The 16,221-nt window shown below is 39.5% G+C and overlaps 1 protein-coding gene across 2 annotated transcripts; it reads right to left on the bottom strand.

Annotated features, from left to right (window-relative positions):
* Positions 1-369: 369 nt before the first annotated feature.
* fpgs (folylpolyglutamate synthase) lies at positions 370-15,611 on the bottom strand. 2 transcript variants are annotated; one of them, XM_047570399.1, is made up of 15 exons: positions 15,442-15,611; positions 14,704-14,832; positions 14,184-14,237; positions 12,985-13,049; positions 11,099-11,213; positions 10,119-10,196; positions 9,036-9,097; positions 8,478-8,580; positions 8,249-8,326; positions 8,019-8,166; positions 7,719-7,802; positions 7,391-7,541; positions 6,901-6,976; positions 6,431-6,497; positions 370-1,823 (listed from the first exon to the last, which is right to left on the bottom strand). In XM_047570399.1, exons 1-15 carry the CDS (start codon positions 15,589-15,591, stop codon positions 1,447-1,449), a joined length of 1,737 nt encoding a protein of 578 aa, XP_047426355.1. In that variant the 5' UTR covers positions 15,592-15,611; the 3' UTR covers positions 370-1,446. The 2 variants fall into 2 exon arrangements, with proteins under 2 accessions (XP_047426355.1, XP_047426356.1); XM_047570400.1 differs by having other exon boundaries at positions 8,255-8,326.
* Between the last annotated feature and the right edge of the window lie 610 nt (positions 15,612-16,221).

Raw genomic sequence — 16,221 nt, 5'->3', positions numbered from 1 at the left:
CGGGTGGGATAAACCACAGTTAAGTCATGTTTTAACAGGACCAGCAAACAATTTTTTCACATGGGATCATATAAGCTTTTGTTTTTCCCCCCTTAATAATACAAAACTTTTCCTTTCAACTTTTCTTTTGTCTTAACTTGTATTATCTTTGCCTTATATTATAAATTGGTTTGATCATCTGAAACATTTAGGTGTGACAAATATGCAAAAAATAAGAAATCAGGTAAGGGACCTACACTTTTTTCCATACCACTGTAGGTGTGAATCAGAAAGTCACATTATTTAGATCAGCTTTAAAAGTCATTGTTGTTTCTGTCACAACAATGAGCAAAGTTATTCTACTTCCTACCACCCAGAACACAGTCACTATTTGATAGCCAAACTTTATTGCCCTAACATGAACATTCCTCAGAAACACTTACACATTTAATATTTGTAAAAGCACCATTTTATCAGATTTTCAAATGAAAGGCACAAGAAATGTTTAAAACCATAATCAATAAAAATTCTCTATTCCATTATTTAAATTGACCAAGGTATAATGTAACGACACACACACACACCTCCTTCCAAATGACAACATTTTGGAAAGGAAAATTTCTAGGTATCGTATATATCCCAAGAAAGTTTGAATCCTCATACCTTTCTAGAAGATGTGTGTATAGTCTACTGTAGTCTACTCAGCTACAGTCTCTAGCCTGGCTATTGCATATTCATCTCCACACTTTTAATTTTAGGTGCATTGCAGTAACAAATTTTCCAAGGTAATGTTATGCATCTCAGTGATTGTGTTTTATTTTAGTGAGTTTCCCACTTCTCTAGGATTTCTTAATCCAGACGATTTTCCCATTTATCTTCAACAGTGTTCAGTCCTGACTAGATTTTGTCAAACAGTTGTATAAAATTGACACAGTTCTTTAGATAATGCTATATGCTTGCACAGACCATTGTCAAACATTGTCAAAATAAAATAAAAAAACATACTAAATGGTATTCATTTTAAGAGTCGTCAAGTGATTCAAATAGAACCAGAAATACTAGAAACCCCCAAATTTCAAATTTCATACAGGGAACATCAGTTTCGACAGAAGCATACAAATGCGTGCATACAATACAATGCATGTAACCACATGTGGCTTCAAGTGGGAATTAAGACATGAACTCCCCCAAGTAAGGCTATAGGTTAAGCTTGGACCTTTGTCAGGCCTAGAGCTGCCTTGATCCAAATCAGTTGTGAGTCGTAGTAGAGAACCTGCCAAGACAACAACAGTACCTCATACAAGTAAAGACCTAAAGCCAGTGTCCCAAATTTGAATATCACAAAAACCTATAGCGACATAAATTATTTATCTTCCATGAGGCATAGGGGTGTAGGTATTGGCAAAGCACCCACCCACCTATCGATTATTTAACTAGTCTGAATTTACTCATTTCAAGAGTTACAGTTTACTTGGAAAAAGCTTGATCCAGGTGTTTCAGAACTCCCCCCACCAGATGAAGGCTTCCAGTGATGAGAACATGAATGTCAGTAGCTTCACAGAGAGGAGCAGCTTTGGCCATGATGCTGGGTTTAACTGGTAAGACATTCTTTTCTGGTTCTGTAAGCACTGAATCCTTTCCCTGCGTAATCCACTGAAGGGCGCTAAGGATGCAGGGGAAGACCAGAGTGTCTCCCATATTTTCAGGGACAAGGGACAGACTGTCCTTTATTAGAAGCTGTGTTCCTTTGATCTCCCCCTGACTGTTAAGGAGACGCCAGCTCCTCTCATTGTCCAGGCAGCGAGTGAGCATATTTTCCACTGACACGTTGAAGTTCTGCTGGTCTGAGAAGAGAAAGAATACAGGATGAATGAATATGTTTCTAATATAATCAGTGGTTCCATAAAATAATGTGAGGAGTCCCAAAGCTCCCAAGTAGACTGTAGCTCGGTGCAGGACAAACAGAGGACAGCAAGTGTGTGTAAGAGCAGGTATCAGCATTAGCGAGTATATATATTTCATTATTTTTGTTGAATACAAACATACTTACAGCACAGTTACAGAGCAATTAGTAAAGGACACTGACAAAACTGTCAGTTTTTTTCCTCCCTCTCATACGTCATAGTGTCAACACCGTTATCATTTAAGTACACTACACTGCGAGGTAAACAATAAACAGCATGGTGAATTTTTTTAACACTTTAAAAGACCAGTCAAACCCCTACTCTTTCAAAAGGCTGGTGATATCCGAATAAATTACTGTGTCCTGCAGAGTGCCCGTTATCTGCCGCCGAATCTACTTTTCTCCATGGATGCAGAGCAGCTTGTCGATCTCATGGTCTTGCCTGTGCGCTGGCATGTTCTATAAAAAAAAAGTGCACCATATTGCTATACGAACTGTATATAAACCCAATCGCACAAGCATTCCTGATCGGTGCAATTTCCAGAACATGATGTAGGGCTAATTCACCAATGCCAAGCTGAGCCGACAAAATCCCAGGTCGATTGCCGGGTCCTTGACCCGGGTAATTTTTCGCTCAATGTGAACGGGGCTTTATAAATGACTTAGATGTCATTGTTAGTAGTTTCAACAGTTGGCTTTATAGATTCAGTTGAGGAGTTGACAATGAATTTTAAATGTCCAGGAAGGCAGTCTTTAGTTTAGGGAAATAACCGTTCCTGAGGTCTTAAAAATCATTTCATCTCTGAAAAGCTCAAAGGCTAGAGATGTCTTTGGTCTTGACAGTAACTTTATAAAACATCATAGAGAAGTCTTCGCACACCCAATTGCACACTTGATAAATCTGTCCATGAAACAGGGTAGACTATCATCAATCTAGAAGATTACTAAGGTTACTCCAGTTCAAAGACTGGTGACAAAACCCAATTAGAGAATTATCGGCTGATAAGTATTGTGCCAGTCATTTCAAAAGTATGTAAATGAATTGCACTGCGGTTAACAGATCATTTCAATAATGGGCATAGCCCACTCCATCCATTATTTTCATGAGAACATCAAAGGTTTTCTTGATCAGGGTGGTTATGTAGGAGCTCTTTTCTTGGAGTTGAAAAGCACTTTGGATACATTAAACCATAACATTCTCCTTTCAAATCTGTCCCTCTTCAACTTTTCTGATGGCACACTGTCCTGGATGAGATCGTATCTGTCAAATAGAAAACAGACTGTGCAGATTGTAAACTCAATGTCACCTTACCTCAGCAGCTCAACTGGCGTGCCCCAAGGTTCCATTCTCGGGCCGATTCTATTCAGTCTCTGTAAATGACCTACCTTACGCTTGCCCAAATGTCCTATATGTCCATGCAAAAACAAAACAAGAAGCTGCTGCAAAGTTATCAGCAGCACTGGCGCCAGTATCGCATTGGCTTAATCAACACTAAAACTGTTTGCACTTTCTTCTCTTGTCAGTCAGCAGAGGGCGATCAACCATTGAAGCGATCAATGGAGAGAGACTTGATGTAGTAGAAGAGTTTAAATATCTTGGAGTGCTCTTTGACAGAAACCCATCATTTAAAGCACACATTCAAATAATCACCATTCAGTTCAGTTCAATTCAAGCTATCAAACTTCCATCATATAAGACTATAGTGACTCCAAACAAGAGCCGATGTCACTGAGAGGCAAAGTGAGGGAGCATTGCACTGCTGACTCGCTACACAAGCAACCAGTGATGGGAATAACGGCGTTAAAATAAATGGCGTTACTTTTTTCAGTATCGGGGTAATCTAACTAATTACTATTTCCATCTTTATAACGCCATTTCTGTTACTGAAAATTAAATGGGGCATGTTACTTGGTTCTCAGCCATGGGAGCTGCAAAGCTTTTTTTTTTTTTGGTGGGGAGAGGAGGGAGGGGCGAAACAGAGGTGGAGTAGGCTTTCACGATAAGCCAATCAGAGGCAGTGAGAGAGAGAGTGAGAGAAGATTCAGCTCAAAAACATGTTTTGGTCTACTCCCATAAGAGATTTTTGTTCCTTTTTTTCAATCAAACAAATCAAATGTGTTGTTACACGATCATTCATGGAAGCACATAGGTGAACGGCGACTGTGTTTATATCCAGCTTGTATAGCGATCTCCCACACTTTAACAATCATGGCAGCGCTTTGCATCCGAGAAAAGGGGGGATTTGTTGGCAGATATCGGGCTCTGCGCAGGACACCGTGATTTAATCTAATATCAACAGCCTTTAGGAAGAGCAGAGGTTTGACCGGTTCATTCTTCGGGCCATCAAGAAACTGCAACTTTATCTGCAATGTACGCAATGACATATAGGGGAGGAAAAAACAGGCACGCAGCTCTCACAGCGGGAAGTCCGACCAGGGACTTTTGCTGATGTGAAAGCGGTATATGTCTACCAGTTGGCGTCTGAGGTGCAATAAATACTTAAAGTTCTGTGTAAGTACGTGTCTATACAGTTCTACTCTATGCACCTGACTTGTGAAACCTGTTAAGAAAAAAATACAAATTATTAAACATATTTAAACTTATAGTAGCAATAGTTACTTTCCCTGGTAACTAGTTACTTTTATAGTTGAATAATTTAGTTACCAACTCAGTAACTTTTTGGGAGAAGTAACTAGTAACTATAACTAATTACTTTTTTAAAGTAATTACACTGCAAACAACAAAGCCTACGAACCTACAAAGACCATTTCTTCCTTCCAAAAAACAAATAAAATGTCTATATGGATGCCATGATGGTCAAGAGGAACACATTTCTGGAACAAGTTATCATCACACATCCAAAACTGCGACAACTATTTACTTTTTTTTTTAAAAAAAAAGAAAAGAAAAAAACTCAAACACTGGTAAAAAATAAATAAATCAGACATGTACTCACATAACCTTAACAGTTTTCTTAATCTGATGCATACTCTTTGGTTCTTGGTCCATTGATATTTAACAGGTCTAAGTAGCGAGTTGTGGAGAAAACTAGTGATTAATCGAACAAGCCTGAACAAGCCCAGCAACATGTTTTTCACCAGGGAAAATGCACTCCCTTCAGTTATATCTTTCCATTACTTGTTTTGCTTATCATACAGAATGGACTGACTGAACGCGTCAGCAATTTACAGCTGTGTTTTGAGCATTTGGCATCTATCCTGTCTTTATTGGTGGGCAACACTCCTCACCACATTGAAAACTCCAATGAAGTGTCAGCTAAGTAAGGAACATCACACTGGGTCCAGAACAAACCATCACATTCCCATCAGAGAAGCAACAAACCTTTTACAGGAAAGACTGGCCGACAGAACCAACCTCATCCCAGACCAAGTGTTACTCAACTTGTGCCTGACCAGTTTAATGGAGGATTCAACTGACGAAAACAGAGATGTGCGATGGGGTTACCATTGTCATCGATCGTGGACAATCTACATGGAAGAGATAGAGAACAGAGCTCTGAACACTTTTGCAGGATCGACCCAGTGGTTCAGGTAAGTGGACGACACCTGGCTTAAGATCAAGACAGTTGAGGTGGAATCTTTCACACAACACATGAAACTGGAGGACATCAGCGGGGATAGTTTGGCCTTTTCAGACTGTCTGGTGCAGTGGAAGAAGACCGAATCTTCAACACTGGAGTTTATAGGAAACCCATTCACACTGACCAGCATTTATTCTTTGATTCCCACCACCCCCTGGAACACAAGACAGGAGTCATCAGAACCCTTCAGCACCGGACACAGACTGCATCCACAAGTGTGGATGGAAAGTAAAGGGAGGAAAAATACTTCAAACAAACCCTCAAGACGTGTGGATATCGCAACTAGGCGTTTGTCAAAGGCTCAAAAAGATATCCCAAAAAGGACAGGGAGGAGGAGTACAACAAAAGGAAGAACATCCTCATCCCCTATGTAGCTGGTCTATTGGAGCAAACTCTTTTAAGAAAACGCGACATTCCAGTCAGTTTCAAAAAAGGTAATACTATTAGGCTATAACTGTTACTGTGAGTAATGTAGTGTATGCTGTCCAGTGCAGTGAGGAATGTACAGACTTGTACATTGGGGAAACCAAACAACCCATCCACAAAACGTGTGTCCCAACACGGAGAGAGCCAGTTCATCATGGAACAACTCAGCGGTCCACCTACACCTGAAGGACAAGCATGTCTTTGGAGGAAACCGGAGTACCCGGAGAAAAACCCATGCAGACATGCAAACTCCACCCAGAAAGGCCAGAGTCGGACTTGAACCTGGACCTTCACGCTGGGGGGCAGCAGTGCTAACCACAGAGCCAAATTAAAACTTATTTTGTGGGTATTACTTAAATGCAGAAAATTTCTGAAAATGATTGCCCTAAAAGAGAAATGTTAAAAATGTTTTAAACCTTGACATAAACCAACAAAACAGTGGTATGGCCAATATTTTCACAGAGTATAAGCTACTACAGGCAAGATTCATGACAATTCAATGATGAAGCGACGATCTCACCTGCATTACAGGAAGCGATGGCTTCAGTGATATTTGGGCAGAACACAGCAAAGTCAAAATCACATGACTGGAGAAACAAGATATAGCAGAAAGAAAGTGTGTTACTTACAAACACAAAAAAACAATAACAGGTGTTTATAGAGAATATGCTAACATGTAATTCTTGCATCTTTTTACTCATACAATGTATTTTTAAGCACACATACATTGTAAGAAATAGTATTCACATTTTCTATTTACAACACCCAGCACAGTATTTCATTTAGCAACTTTAAAAAACAAAATGCCTTCCTTTGTACTTGTATGGCCCCTGCCATTTCCACACTGTCAGTTCTCAGGTGTGTAGATTTTCCTGCACTGTCCCTCATCTGCCATTGGAGACTCATTGCCACTAGGGTTGTATTGTTGCCTTTTTGCTGTCTGTCGACACGCAATGATGATAAAAGCATTCTTATTCTGATTGTACTCACCACCAGTAGTTTAAGCATGGAAGTCGAATCTCTTTCTCCTGTGGCATTGAACAGCAAAACTCTTGCCACAGGTCCTCTATACACAAAAATATGAACACACGAAGATCTTATGTTACTGTTGGTAAAAGCAAAGACCAGCACCTACCAAGGTCCTTTACTTTCATTAAAAATATATATAACATATAAACACATATAGTGTGTATACTACATACAGTCACTTTCCAAAACAGAGTAAAAAGTACACCAGTGAAAACTAAAGCATTCTAATACAACAATCCCACAATAAACCCTCTTTCATGACTGTTACAATGTACAATTTGTGTTAGAACAGTGTAAGTGTTTTTTTATTTGGCATATCCCACTGACTAACATGACTAAAACAGGTTAAACGGAACTTAAAAATCGACATTTTATTCATCATATCTTGCTAATTTGTCTGTTATACAACAAGTTGTTTGATGAATGAAGGTCAGAAGGGAGAGACATTCACCTTGCATTTTTTTCGTGCTGGGCTGCAGTTTCTTTGAACCAGTTCACACAAGCCTGCATACTGCGCATCGTGTGAGCTCCATCCAAGAAGTAAGTGACTGCTCCGTGTCGTAGTGTCTGATTCCTACCAGGCCACTCTGTTGCTGCCAGTCCTGAGACCCAACACAATCAATTTAACCTCACTGGATGATGTCACAATTAGTCTAGCAACCGTTTGAATGCCCTCTTATACAACAATCCCATAATGTGATTAATTCTCTTTGGCTCACCTTCCCTGCCGATTTGTTTCACTGATGTAACAAAACACAGAAAAAGATTTAGAGACTCACCTTTTGCCATGATTGGGCTGGGCTTAAACAAAGTTGCCTGAAGGACATTATTGTTCTCAACAATAGTGGAGGGAAAACTTTTATCTGTTGAAAGAGAACATGGTGAAGTCCTTTTCACACATGCAATGCATAACACTATTATCATTGGTCCATGTACCATTCATTCATTTGAATTTCAATTCAGACCACAAAATCAATAAAATGTAAAAATAGTTTGTTATTTAATTATTTGTTTTCAAATATTATTTAGACTGTTCTTGTTGTTGCTGACATTCAGGTCAAGTTCTACATCTGTCCTACCTGGTAGACATCTTCTCTGTAACCATGTGTGACTCAACTGGAGCGCAAGGGATGCATTGGAGCGCTGGTGCAGCCCTGCCAAGCCCAGACGCAAAGGTCCACCGTTTTCTGGATAGTCCTCCATCTCTGGACACACCCAAAGAGGGCACTGCAATAATTTGCAGTATTATAATATTATAACAAAACTGCAATATTTCACTGAGTTATCAGACAGAAAAAGGAACACTTACCCTGACCTCTTTGGCTCTGTCTTTGAGAACAGCCATTGCATCTTCTGGCTGTCTGACAGTGAACGCAGGAACCCCTTGCTGCAAATACATGATCAACATCCAGTGTGTTGTAGACAATAACAACAGACAAAAGAGTTTCAGTCTTTTGGTCTTCCACACCAAGTGTGATGTTGATTCTCGAGCGTGTAGTTTAATCATTAATGACTCCTGATCTCTACTGCTAACACACCTTGAAAATGCCCGCTTTTTGCCAGGCGATCCCTTCAATGGTGTCTCCCAGAATCTGTGTATGGTCAATGCCCAGGGACGAAATCCCACACACCCATGGCCTCCTGTTGATAGAACCACATACATCATTTTTAAGTTCATGAACTGTTCAAGTAAAAATTACAATTTGTGCAATGCTATACTATTTTATAATTGAGTATGTGGCTGTGTGCAGAATCAACCATTCATCAATTTCATGTAAAATATTTAAGACCAAATAAATGCTGCTGTTCTTTCAGGATTTTTTTTTTTTTTTTTTTTTACAAAAAGCTTATAAGGCATCAACATCATCTTGCTGTTAAAAAGTTGGGGTACTGCTAATCTCTCAGGTGTCCCATTTGATGCTATGTATTGCTAGTTTGTCTACAATTTTGCAGGTCTATGCAAAAAGTCTGCTGAGACTTGAGACTGAGATAAATTATAAGACTACAGTAAGGCTTATTTTCTAAGGACTGATATACTGTTTACATGCTATTCTTTTATAGTCTGTATGGACAACCTTTTAAAAAGAGAAACTTACCGTATAATGTTGGTGCAGTCATATGCTCCACCAATACCAACTTCAATTACAGCTAAATCCACCTAAACAAAGACAATAGTGGTTTAGATTTAAGGTAAGTTAGTCATTAAAAAGGAAAATGGCTTTGTTTTTATATGTAAGGCAATGCAATGATACAACAGCAATAGCTTGAAAACTAGCCTGGATTAAATACACATTGACAGCATTTGTTGATGAAATGAATGAACTAGGGGTGGCAGTAGGTCACGAGGTAGAGCAGTCGTCCAAAAATTGGTGGTTCAATTCCACCCTATCCCTAGCCTGTCCATTGTGTCCTTGGGCAAGACACTTAACATACCTTGCCTCCAGGTGTATGCTCCCTGGTGTATGATTGCAAGTGAGTGATGTTGGTGGTGGTCAGGGCTGTAGGCGCAAACTGGCAGCTATGTTTTTGTCAGCCTGCCCCGGGGTAGCTGTGATTACTGAGGTAGTTTACCACCACCAGGGTGTGACTGTGTGAGCCAATGAATAATGCATACAATTGTAAGCACTTTGAGCTTGAAAAAGAGTTTCCATTGGCTGCTGGTCAAGAGCCATGACTACAATACAGCAGCAAATGAGACAGTGCAGCGCTCTGTTTTAGTGGGGCACATTTATTGCACCCAAAAAGGAGACGGGCTATCAGAACAGCAAGAGGTTTGCAAATTCATCCTGCAGGCCTAATTAGATGCTCTGGTGGGTCGGTTTTGGCCTGTGAGCCGTATAATTGACAACCCTGTTTTGGACTAGAGACCGCTTTCTTTCCAACTGCCATCAGACTCCTAAATAGCTGACAGAGGTTAAACAATCACGGACTACGTGAACTAACTGTACTGTTTACGTTTTCAGTTTGACATTTATAATTGCACACACATTGTAATACACATCCTGCTTTTTTAAAATTGCCTTTATTTTGCATTATCTTGTTTATACTTTGTGTGGCATTCATTGTGTACAGCAAGGGAACAATTATACTGTACAGGGACTCATGTGTCCTTACTGTGCATATGACAATTAACACTGTGAATTTTGAATCAAGGAATGCAGTACAGGATGCTAGCATACCTTCTCCTGGAGGAAGACATGAAAGGCCAAGATGGTGAGGAAACGGAAGTATGCTGGCATCGTCCCTTGGTGGGCATCCTGATGATGTTAAATAGAGTAAATATGAGTACATTTGTTTGTTTGCCGGGTTTCTTGTCAGTTGATAGGGAGGGCCATGTCATGTGATACAGAAACCATCAGATAACTGAAGCGCCATCCAATCAATGGCTGAATCTCAGCCAAAAGTATATCCTTCAGATATGTGGCTGCTTAATGTGCTTAATACCTTCAGTCAGATCAGTGAACACACTAATGATCCTGTGCCATTGGAAGCCATACATACCTACCATTTCCACTGCCTCCACCATATTTTACAGAAAATTTTGTACTTTTGAGAACATGAATCACTACAAGCCTTCACCGTACTGTATATATTTCTCCCCTATTTCTGGTAGAGTAGATTTCAGTTTGATATGTTGAAAGACTGCTCTTCCATATCTGCTGTGTTAAAATTTGGGTAATCTCTGAAGTCCATTCATCTCAGTACTTTGATACAACCTTTGGGGATGCATAGGCAGTAATTTTAAATCCTGAAAATAGGTTTTTAAAAAAGTATTGTAATGAGTGCCCTATAAAGGGTTAATGTGCGAAACATAAGACGTGAAAACAGAAGACTGAATGCTGGTAATATGACCAAAGTCCAATGATATGGAAATGATAAATCTAATGTTGTACTGGACTCAATTACAACACAATGTGATCATAGACAGCAAAGTCTTTTCCCAGAGGCTAAGAATATAACACACGTTTTTCTCTGATATACAATCACATAAAAGCAAAAACATCACTACTTGGAAGGTTGTCAGTTATATTAAATGGTTAAATCCATTGTCCACTAACCCATTTCCCTGAGCAGTGTGAATGAGTAACTAAGGTTAATTTGTTTTCAGTTTAAACCAGGACTTGGGCTAAAACAATCTCTGTGCTGTTACATGACCTACCTTGGTATCATCCAGTCTTCCATAAATCTGCCAGAAGTATTTAGTGAAGAGTTCCTTTCCGATGGGCTGCCCATTGATTCGTATCCTCTCCCTGACTTGCACCAAATGTGGAGAACTGCAACCAAGAAGGAAATATTTGGTCAAGTCATGTTCACTGGATTATAAACCTAAAGAAGTACATCACACACATTAATACTCATGAAGACACAAACCTATGTCAAAACTTATACTTCCAAAGGGTTTCCTGTTCAAGTGGGTAATATTGAAAAAAAATACAAAAACACCCCTCCTCCCCAGCTAAACCGGAGGGTAGTACAGGTTTAGCTGATGTTTTTCCACATTGGACCAGACTAAAATGACAAATCAATATCCACAATCAATTTCTATTTATATTGTTATGTATTTGAATGTACTATAATTCTAAGATGGGGTTCTTTATTTTAAAGTTGACAAAACTTCACTGCTTCTATGGTAGATTATTATGTACAAACAAACAGGATACAATTCAGCTGTAGCTGTTAATTTTGTTAATAACCTTCACAGGCACCAAAATCTATTTCAGATGTGCAAGCTAGGAAGTATTAAGTGAACAACTCAGTATAAGAATGCATGTGTTTCAGCAAAACCCCAAAGAAACAGACAAAAATGTAAAGGCATTTTAAAGTTCACGTATCTTCATCAAAATGCCATACGATATTCAAATAGCTGAAGCCCGAACATTTGGTGTAACCTGGTGATTCAATGATTTAGGAAATGTGGCATGTGACTGCAACATTTGTGGTTCTCCTGCTTCAATTGGGAGGGGATGAGCCTTGTCACATGTTATCACTCAACTGCCTTGTGTCTCCAATCTCATTCTCTACTATACTCAATCAGCTGACCAATCTTTAGCATTTACAGTGGTTTAGCCGCTTGTGAGAGACATGTAACTTTAGCAATACCATCAAAAAGGGCTTAAGAAAATACTTTCCAGATGCCAACAAAGTGGGTCAAAGTGTGTCTCATAAGTCTGTAATTTGAGGCTGTAATTTGAGGGTATTCACATCCAAATTGGAGGAAGGGTTTAGGAACTGCAGCTATTTAATAAGTAACCACCTCTTTTTCAAGGGGCCAAAAGTAGTTGGACAATTGACTCAAAAGCTATTTTAAGGGCTGCATTCTTTGGACAGATGAAACTAAAATCAACCTGTACCAGAATGATGGGAAGAAAGAGGTATGCAGCAGGTTTGGAACATCTCATGGTCCAAATTACACCACATCTTCTGTAAAACATAGTGGACACAGTGTGATGGCATGGGCACACAGGGCTTCCAATGGCACTGGGTCACTAGTGTTTATTGATGATGTGACAGAAGACAAAAGCAGTCAAATAAATTCCAAATCATATAGGGATATACTTTCAGCTCAGATTCAGTCAGATCCACCAAAGTGTATAGGATGGCGTTTCACAGTACAGATATATAATGACCGAAAACATACAGCAAAAGCAACCAGGAGATTTTTAAGGTAAAGAAATTGAATATTCTGCAAGGCCAAGTCATACAGATCTCAACCCAATTGAGCATGCATTTCACTTACATAAGACAAAATATAGAGAAGACTAACAAGCAAGCAACAAATGAAGACAGCTGAATTTTTCGTTCAATCCCTTGAATTAAATTAAGCGTGAAGGTCTGTGGCTCCAATAGTTTATATACAACATGGAGGTATGTAGCAGATCAAAAAAGACAAACCCAAACTTAACTTAGTATCTCAACCAACTGCTGCTATTTGGTCCTTGGCTAACAGTATCAATCAATAACACACGTAACCTTTCACAAAACAAAACTTGAAACAGCAGTTAAGTTACAATGTAGGTGTTGCAGATACTCTTTAAGAAGCCTTACCTGTAAAACCCAGTGCGAAATCCGTAGTTTCTCAAAATCTGCTCTGTGAATGCACACGTTGAACCCTACAAGAAAAACAAACACTAAGGGGCCATCCTTGCACAGCTGCCAGAGTAGTGTGTGTCTCATTCAGTTAAAAACATTTCTTTGAAACCAAGTTTGCTCCCAAGTTTAAAATTGCACAATATGAACTTAGGTGCGTTTAGATTACAGGAACAGTAACAGTTACTTTGTATAGCCAGATTGTCCTAGGTGCCTTGATTCTTGATTCAGTCCCTAGGATAAGATAATCCTGTAATTTATCCCATAATAATAATGGTCATTTGTATTGTCAATAGAATACAGGTTTCTATTTTGTATAATTTGAGCTGTTTACACAGCAAATTGAGAAGAGTTGAATTCTTGGTGTTAAACTAGACATACACTAGTAGAGTTAATAATACTCTGGGTAGAGTTAATCCATTATAATTAACTCTCAGTCGATAAACAGTTGTTGTCAAAACCGAGTGCAAAAAGGAAGTGTCACTAAATCAAACCCCTAGGTGTAAATGTTTAAATATTAACTCCGAACTTCTTACTCTAATTGCTAACACTACATAAAAGTGTTAAAAAAAACACTGGTTGGTGTTAGACAGTGTTACATTTAACTACAAGAACAGTTTTTATTGTAATTAAAACTGTGTCTGATTACCGCATGAAATAATTCACAGTGACACAGCTCTGGAGAGGCAGCAGCACTCACTCCCTCAGACACCTGGGAGTGCATGCGCAGTTTGCACGGCGCAGGTAACACTTCTAAACTGATGAGCCATCTCCATTAACACCACCCACAACTATACAGCGAGTACAACTTGCAGCTGAATGCGAGATGTGGGGACTTGGGAATCGAGGAGAATGTCACCGTTTGTGTGTCAAACTTTCCTATAGTTTGTCAATAAAGGGAGGACAAAGTTAATATAATATTAACACTAAATTATATACACTGTCAAATGACCTAGATCCCAAACTAATCAAGTATCTGTGGACTGCACTGGAACAAGCCTGATCCCCAGAGGTCCTCCCCTTACCCTGCAGGACCCAATAGCCCCCCACTAACAACATTCTGTTGCCAGACACCACAGGACACCCTCAGAAGGCCCATGTCCATTGGATGATTAGCAAGAACTGGTTTGGAGGCCTTCTGTGTCCGGTTAGCTCACCTTGCCCTTTGTCCCAGTCACATGAATGATATTAAGATGGTCTAGTTCCTCCACCTTTGAAACACAAGCACACACAAGTCAGATAAGAATGAACACTTAACCATGTGAAAAAACAATGTCACTATTTGTAATCACTGATGTTGTCATTGTTCTGCAGTGCACTTGTTCTACATTACTATCAACCAGTCCATGCTCTCTCCACTTTTTATGGACTGAGATCGGTTATTGTAACTCTGGTGTATTATACACCTGATAGTAATACTGTTATATATACTTTATGCCACACTCCATAATACACAATATTGCCCAATATAGTCAGACTTGTAATCTTCTTGTTCAATCCCTTGTTTACTTCTAATGGTTTATTGTTTATTTAAAGTTCTATTTTCTTATCTTACTTTAGTTAACTTTAAATATCTGTTACTTATACAAGTTAACTTAATTTAACTTGTGCTGCCCCTGTACATTGTGACACATAAACCCTTGAACCTACTGACTTGTGTTAATCTAACTGACTCACTGTGAGGCCAGCACGCTGCAGGAAGACTCTCATAGCCTGCAGCTGCAGCTTAGGGTGGCTTCTTTCTCGTCGGACCTGCTCCAGAGCACTGGCATTGGTCTGCAGTGTGTTCAGGGTGCAAATGGCATCCTGCAGATAAGGTGAATGGACAAATGTTCAAAACTAGCCATATTTACTGGATATGCATCGGTATTGGCTCATTAACATTGTTGCTACTGGAAATATAAGTACAGATGTTTTTCCCTTCTCCGTATGTCTTCCCCACAAAACATGCTTGTCGTGATGATGAACGTGGCATGTTTCTCTCCTTCCTTGAGAATTTCCATGTATTATAAAGTTTGGTTAATTCAACAATTATCGTCTGATGAAGTATGTATTTTACACTCACGTACGTACACACACAAATTACAGTCACTCACTCAAATTACTGACTTGCGAACTATAAACTGCTGGTACAACAACTGTCACATTTCGCAGCTGGCCACGCTGGCTGAGCCAGTAAATGTGGTCACTGATGGGTGACAGTATACTAAGTACAACTTTTAACGGCTACATGTGTCACTTGCCAGCACTCGACTCAGTCTAAGACAGTATGGTGTGCTCCCGCCAGCCATGTTTCTATTCATGTCCAAACTGTGCAGTCTAGAGTAGCTGGCAAAACCTGAAAAAAATAATTGATTGCTAGCTAGCTTGTTAGCAACAAGCAAAACGGAATGTTAGCAGACACACAGGGCGTACCTGGTACTCCATTCCCGGTATCTGAGGAGCTGCCTCTGTGCTGTAGTACCTGGATAAAATGCCCGCCAACTTGCATGGCAAGTCCTGCTTTCGGAACTGCGCGGTAAACCCGAAGCCCCGCTGCAACACGCGCGACAGGCACACCATCATGAAACGTCAGGATGTCAGAGGAAGCCCCAACCAAATATGGGAGGTTCCTTCAGAAGCGCGATGACGTCATGACACGCCTCTTTTGACGTGGTATGTATTGTCAAAGTTATTGTGTAATTTATTGTTTCAGGGTTTGTTTGTTTTTTAATTTCTTTACAGATGCTCGAAGGTCTCTGCGACCTTTGATTTGTAAGTGCACAATAACCAAAAGCATAAGCTGCGTTATCTTCTTTGTCCTAAACCACTTTAACCCTGAATATTTATGAATGTGATGTTTTGTTTTAGAGTGTACTATATAGTATATTAACAATTACAGCAATAGCTTCAAAAAATTAACCAAATATATTCCAGATGGAAGATGAAATTACACACTAAAACAGAAAGTAATAAATAACACAAATCTTTTTGCATTTTTTAAATTATCTGAACAAAAGCCCTCCAGGTTTTCTTTGTCACCACTCTCTCACTCTCGCTGTTCATCTTCGTTGTTTTGATATTCCTGTTATTTTCTGTTGTCTTCTGACATGATTTACCACATCCTTACCTCTCCTTTTCATTGCCTGTTGGCAACTCATGTATGCAGTTGGGTTGGTAATCAGTTCACGCCAATTACTTGTATTGCGTCCAGAT

Source organism: Mugil cephalus, chromosome 19, assembly GCF_022458985.1.
Source record: "Mugil cephalus isolate CIBA_MC_2020 chromosome 19, CIBA_Mcephalus_1.1, whole genome shotgun sequence".
In the NCBI taxonomy this organism is placed as follows: Eukaryota; Metazoa; Chordata; class Actinopteri; order Mugiliformes; family Mugilidae; genus Mugil; species Mugil cephalus.
This window is presented reverse-complemented; position numbering and strand designations above follow the sequence as displayed.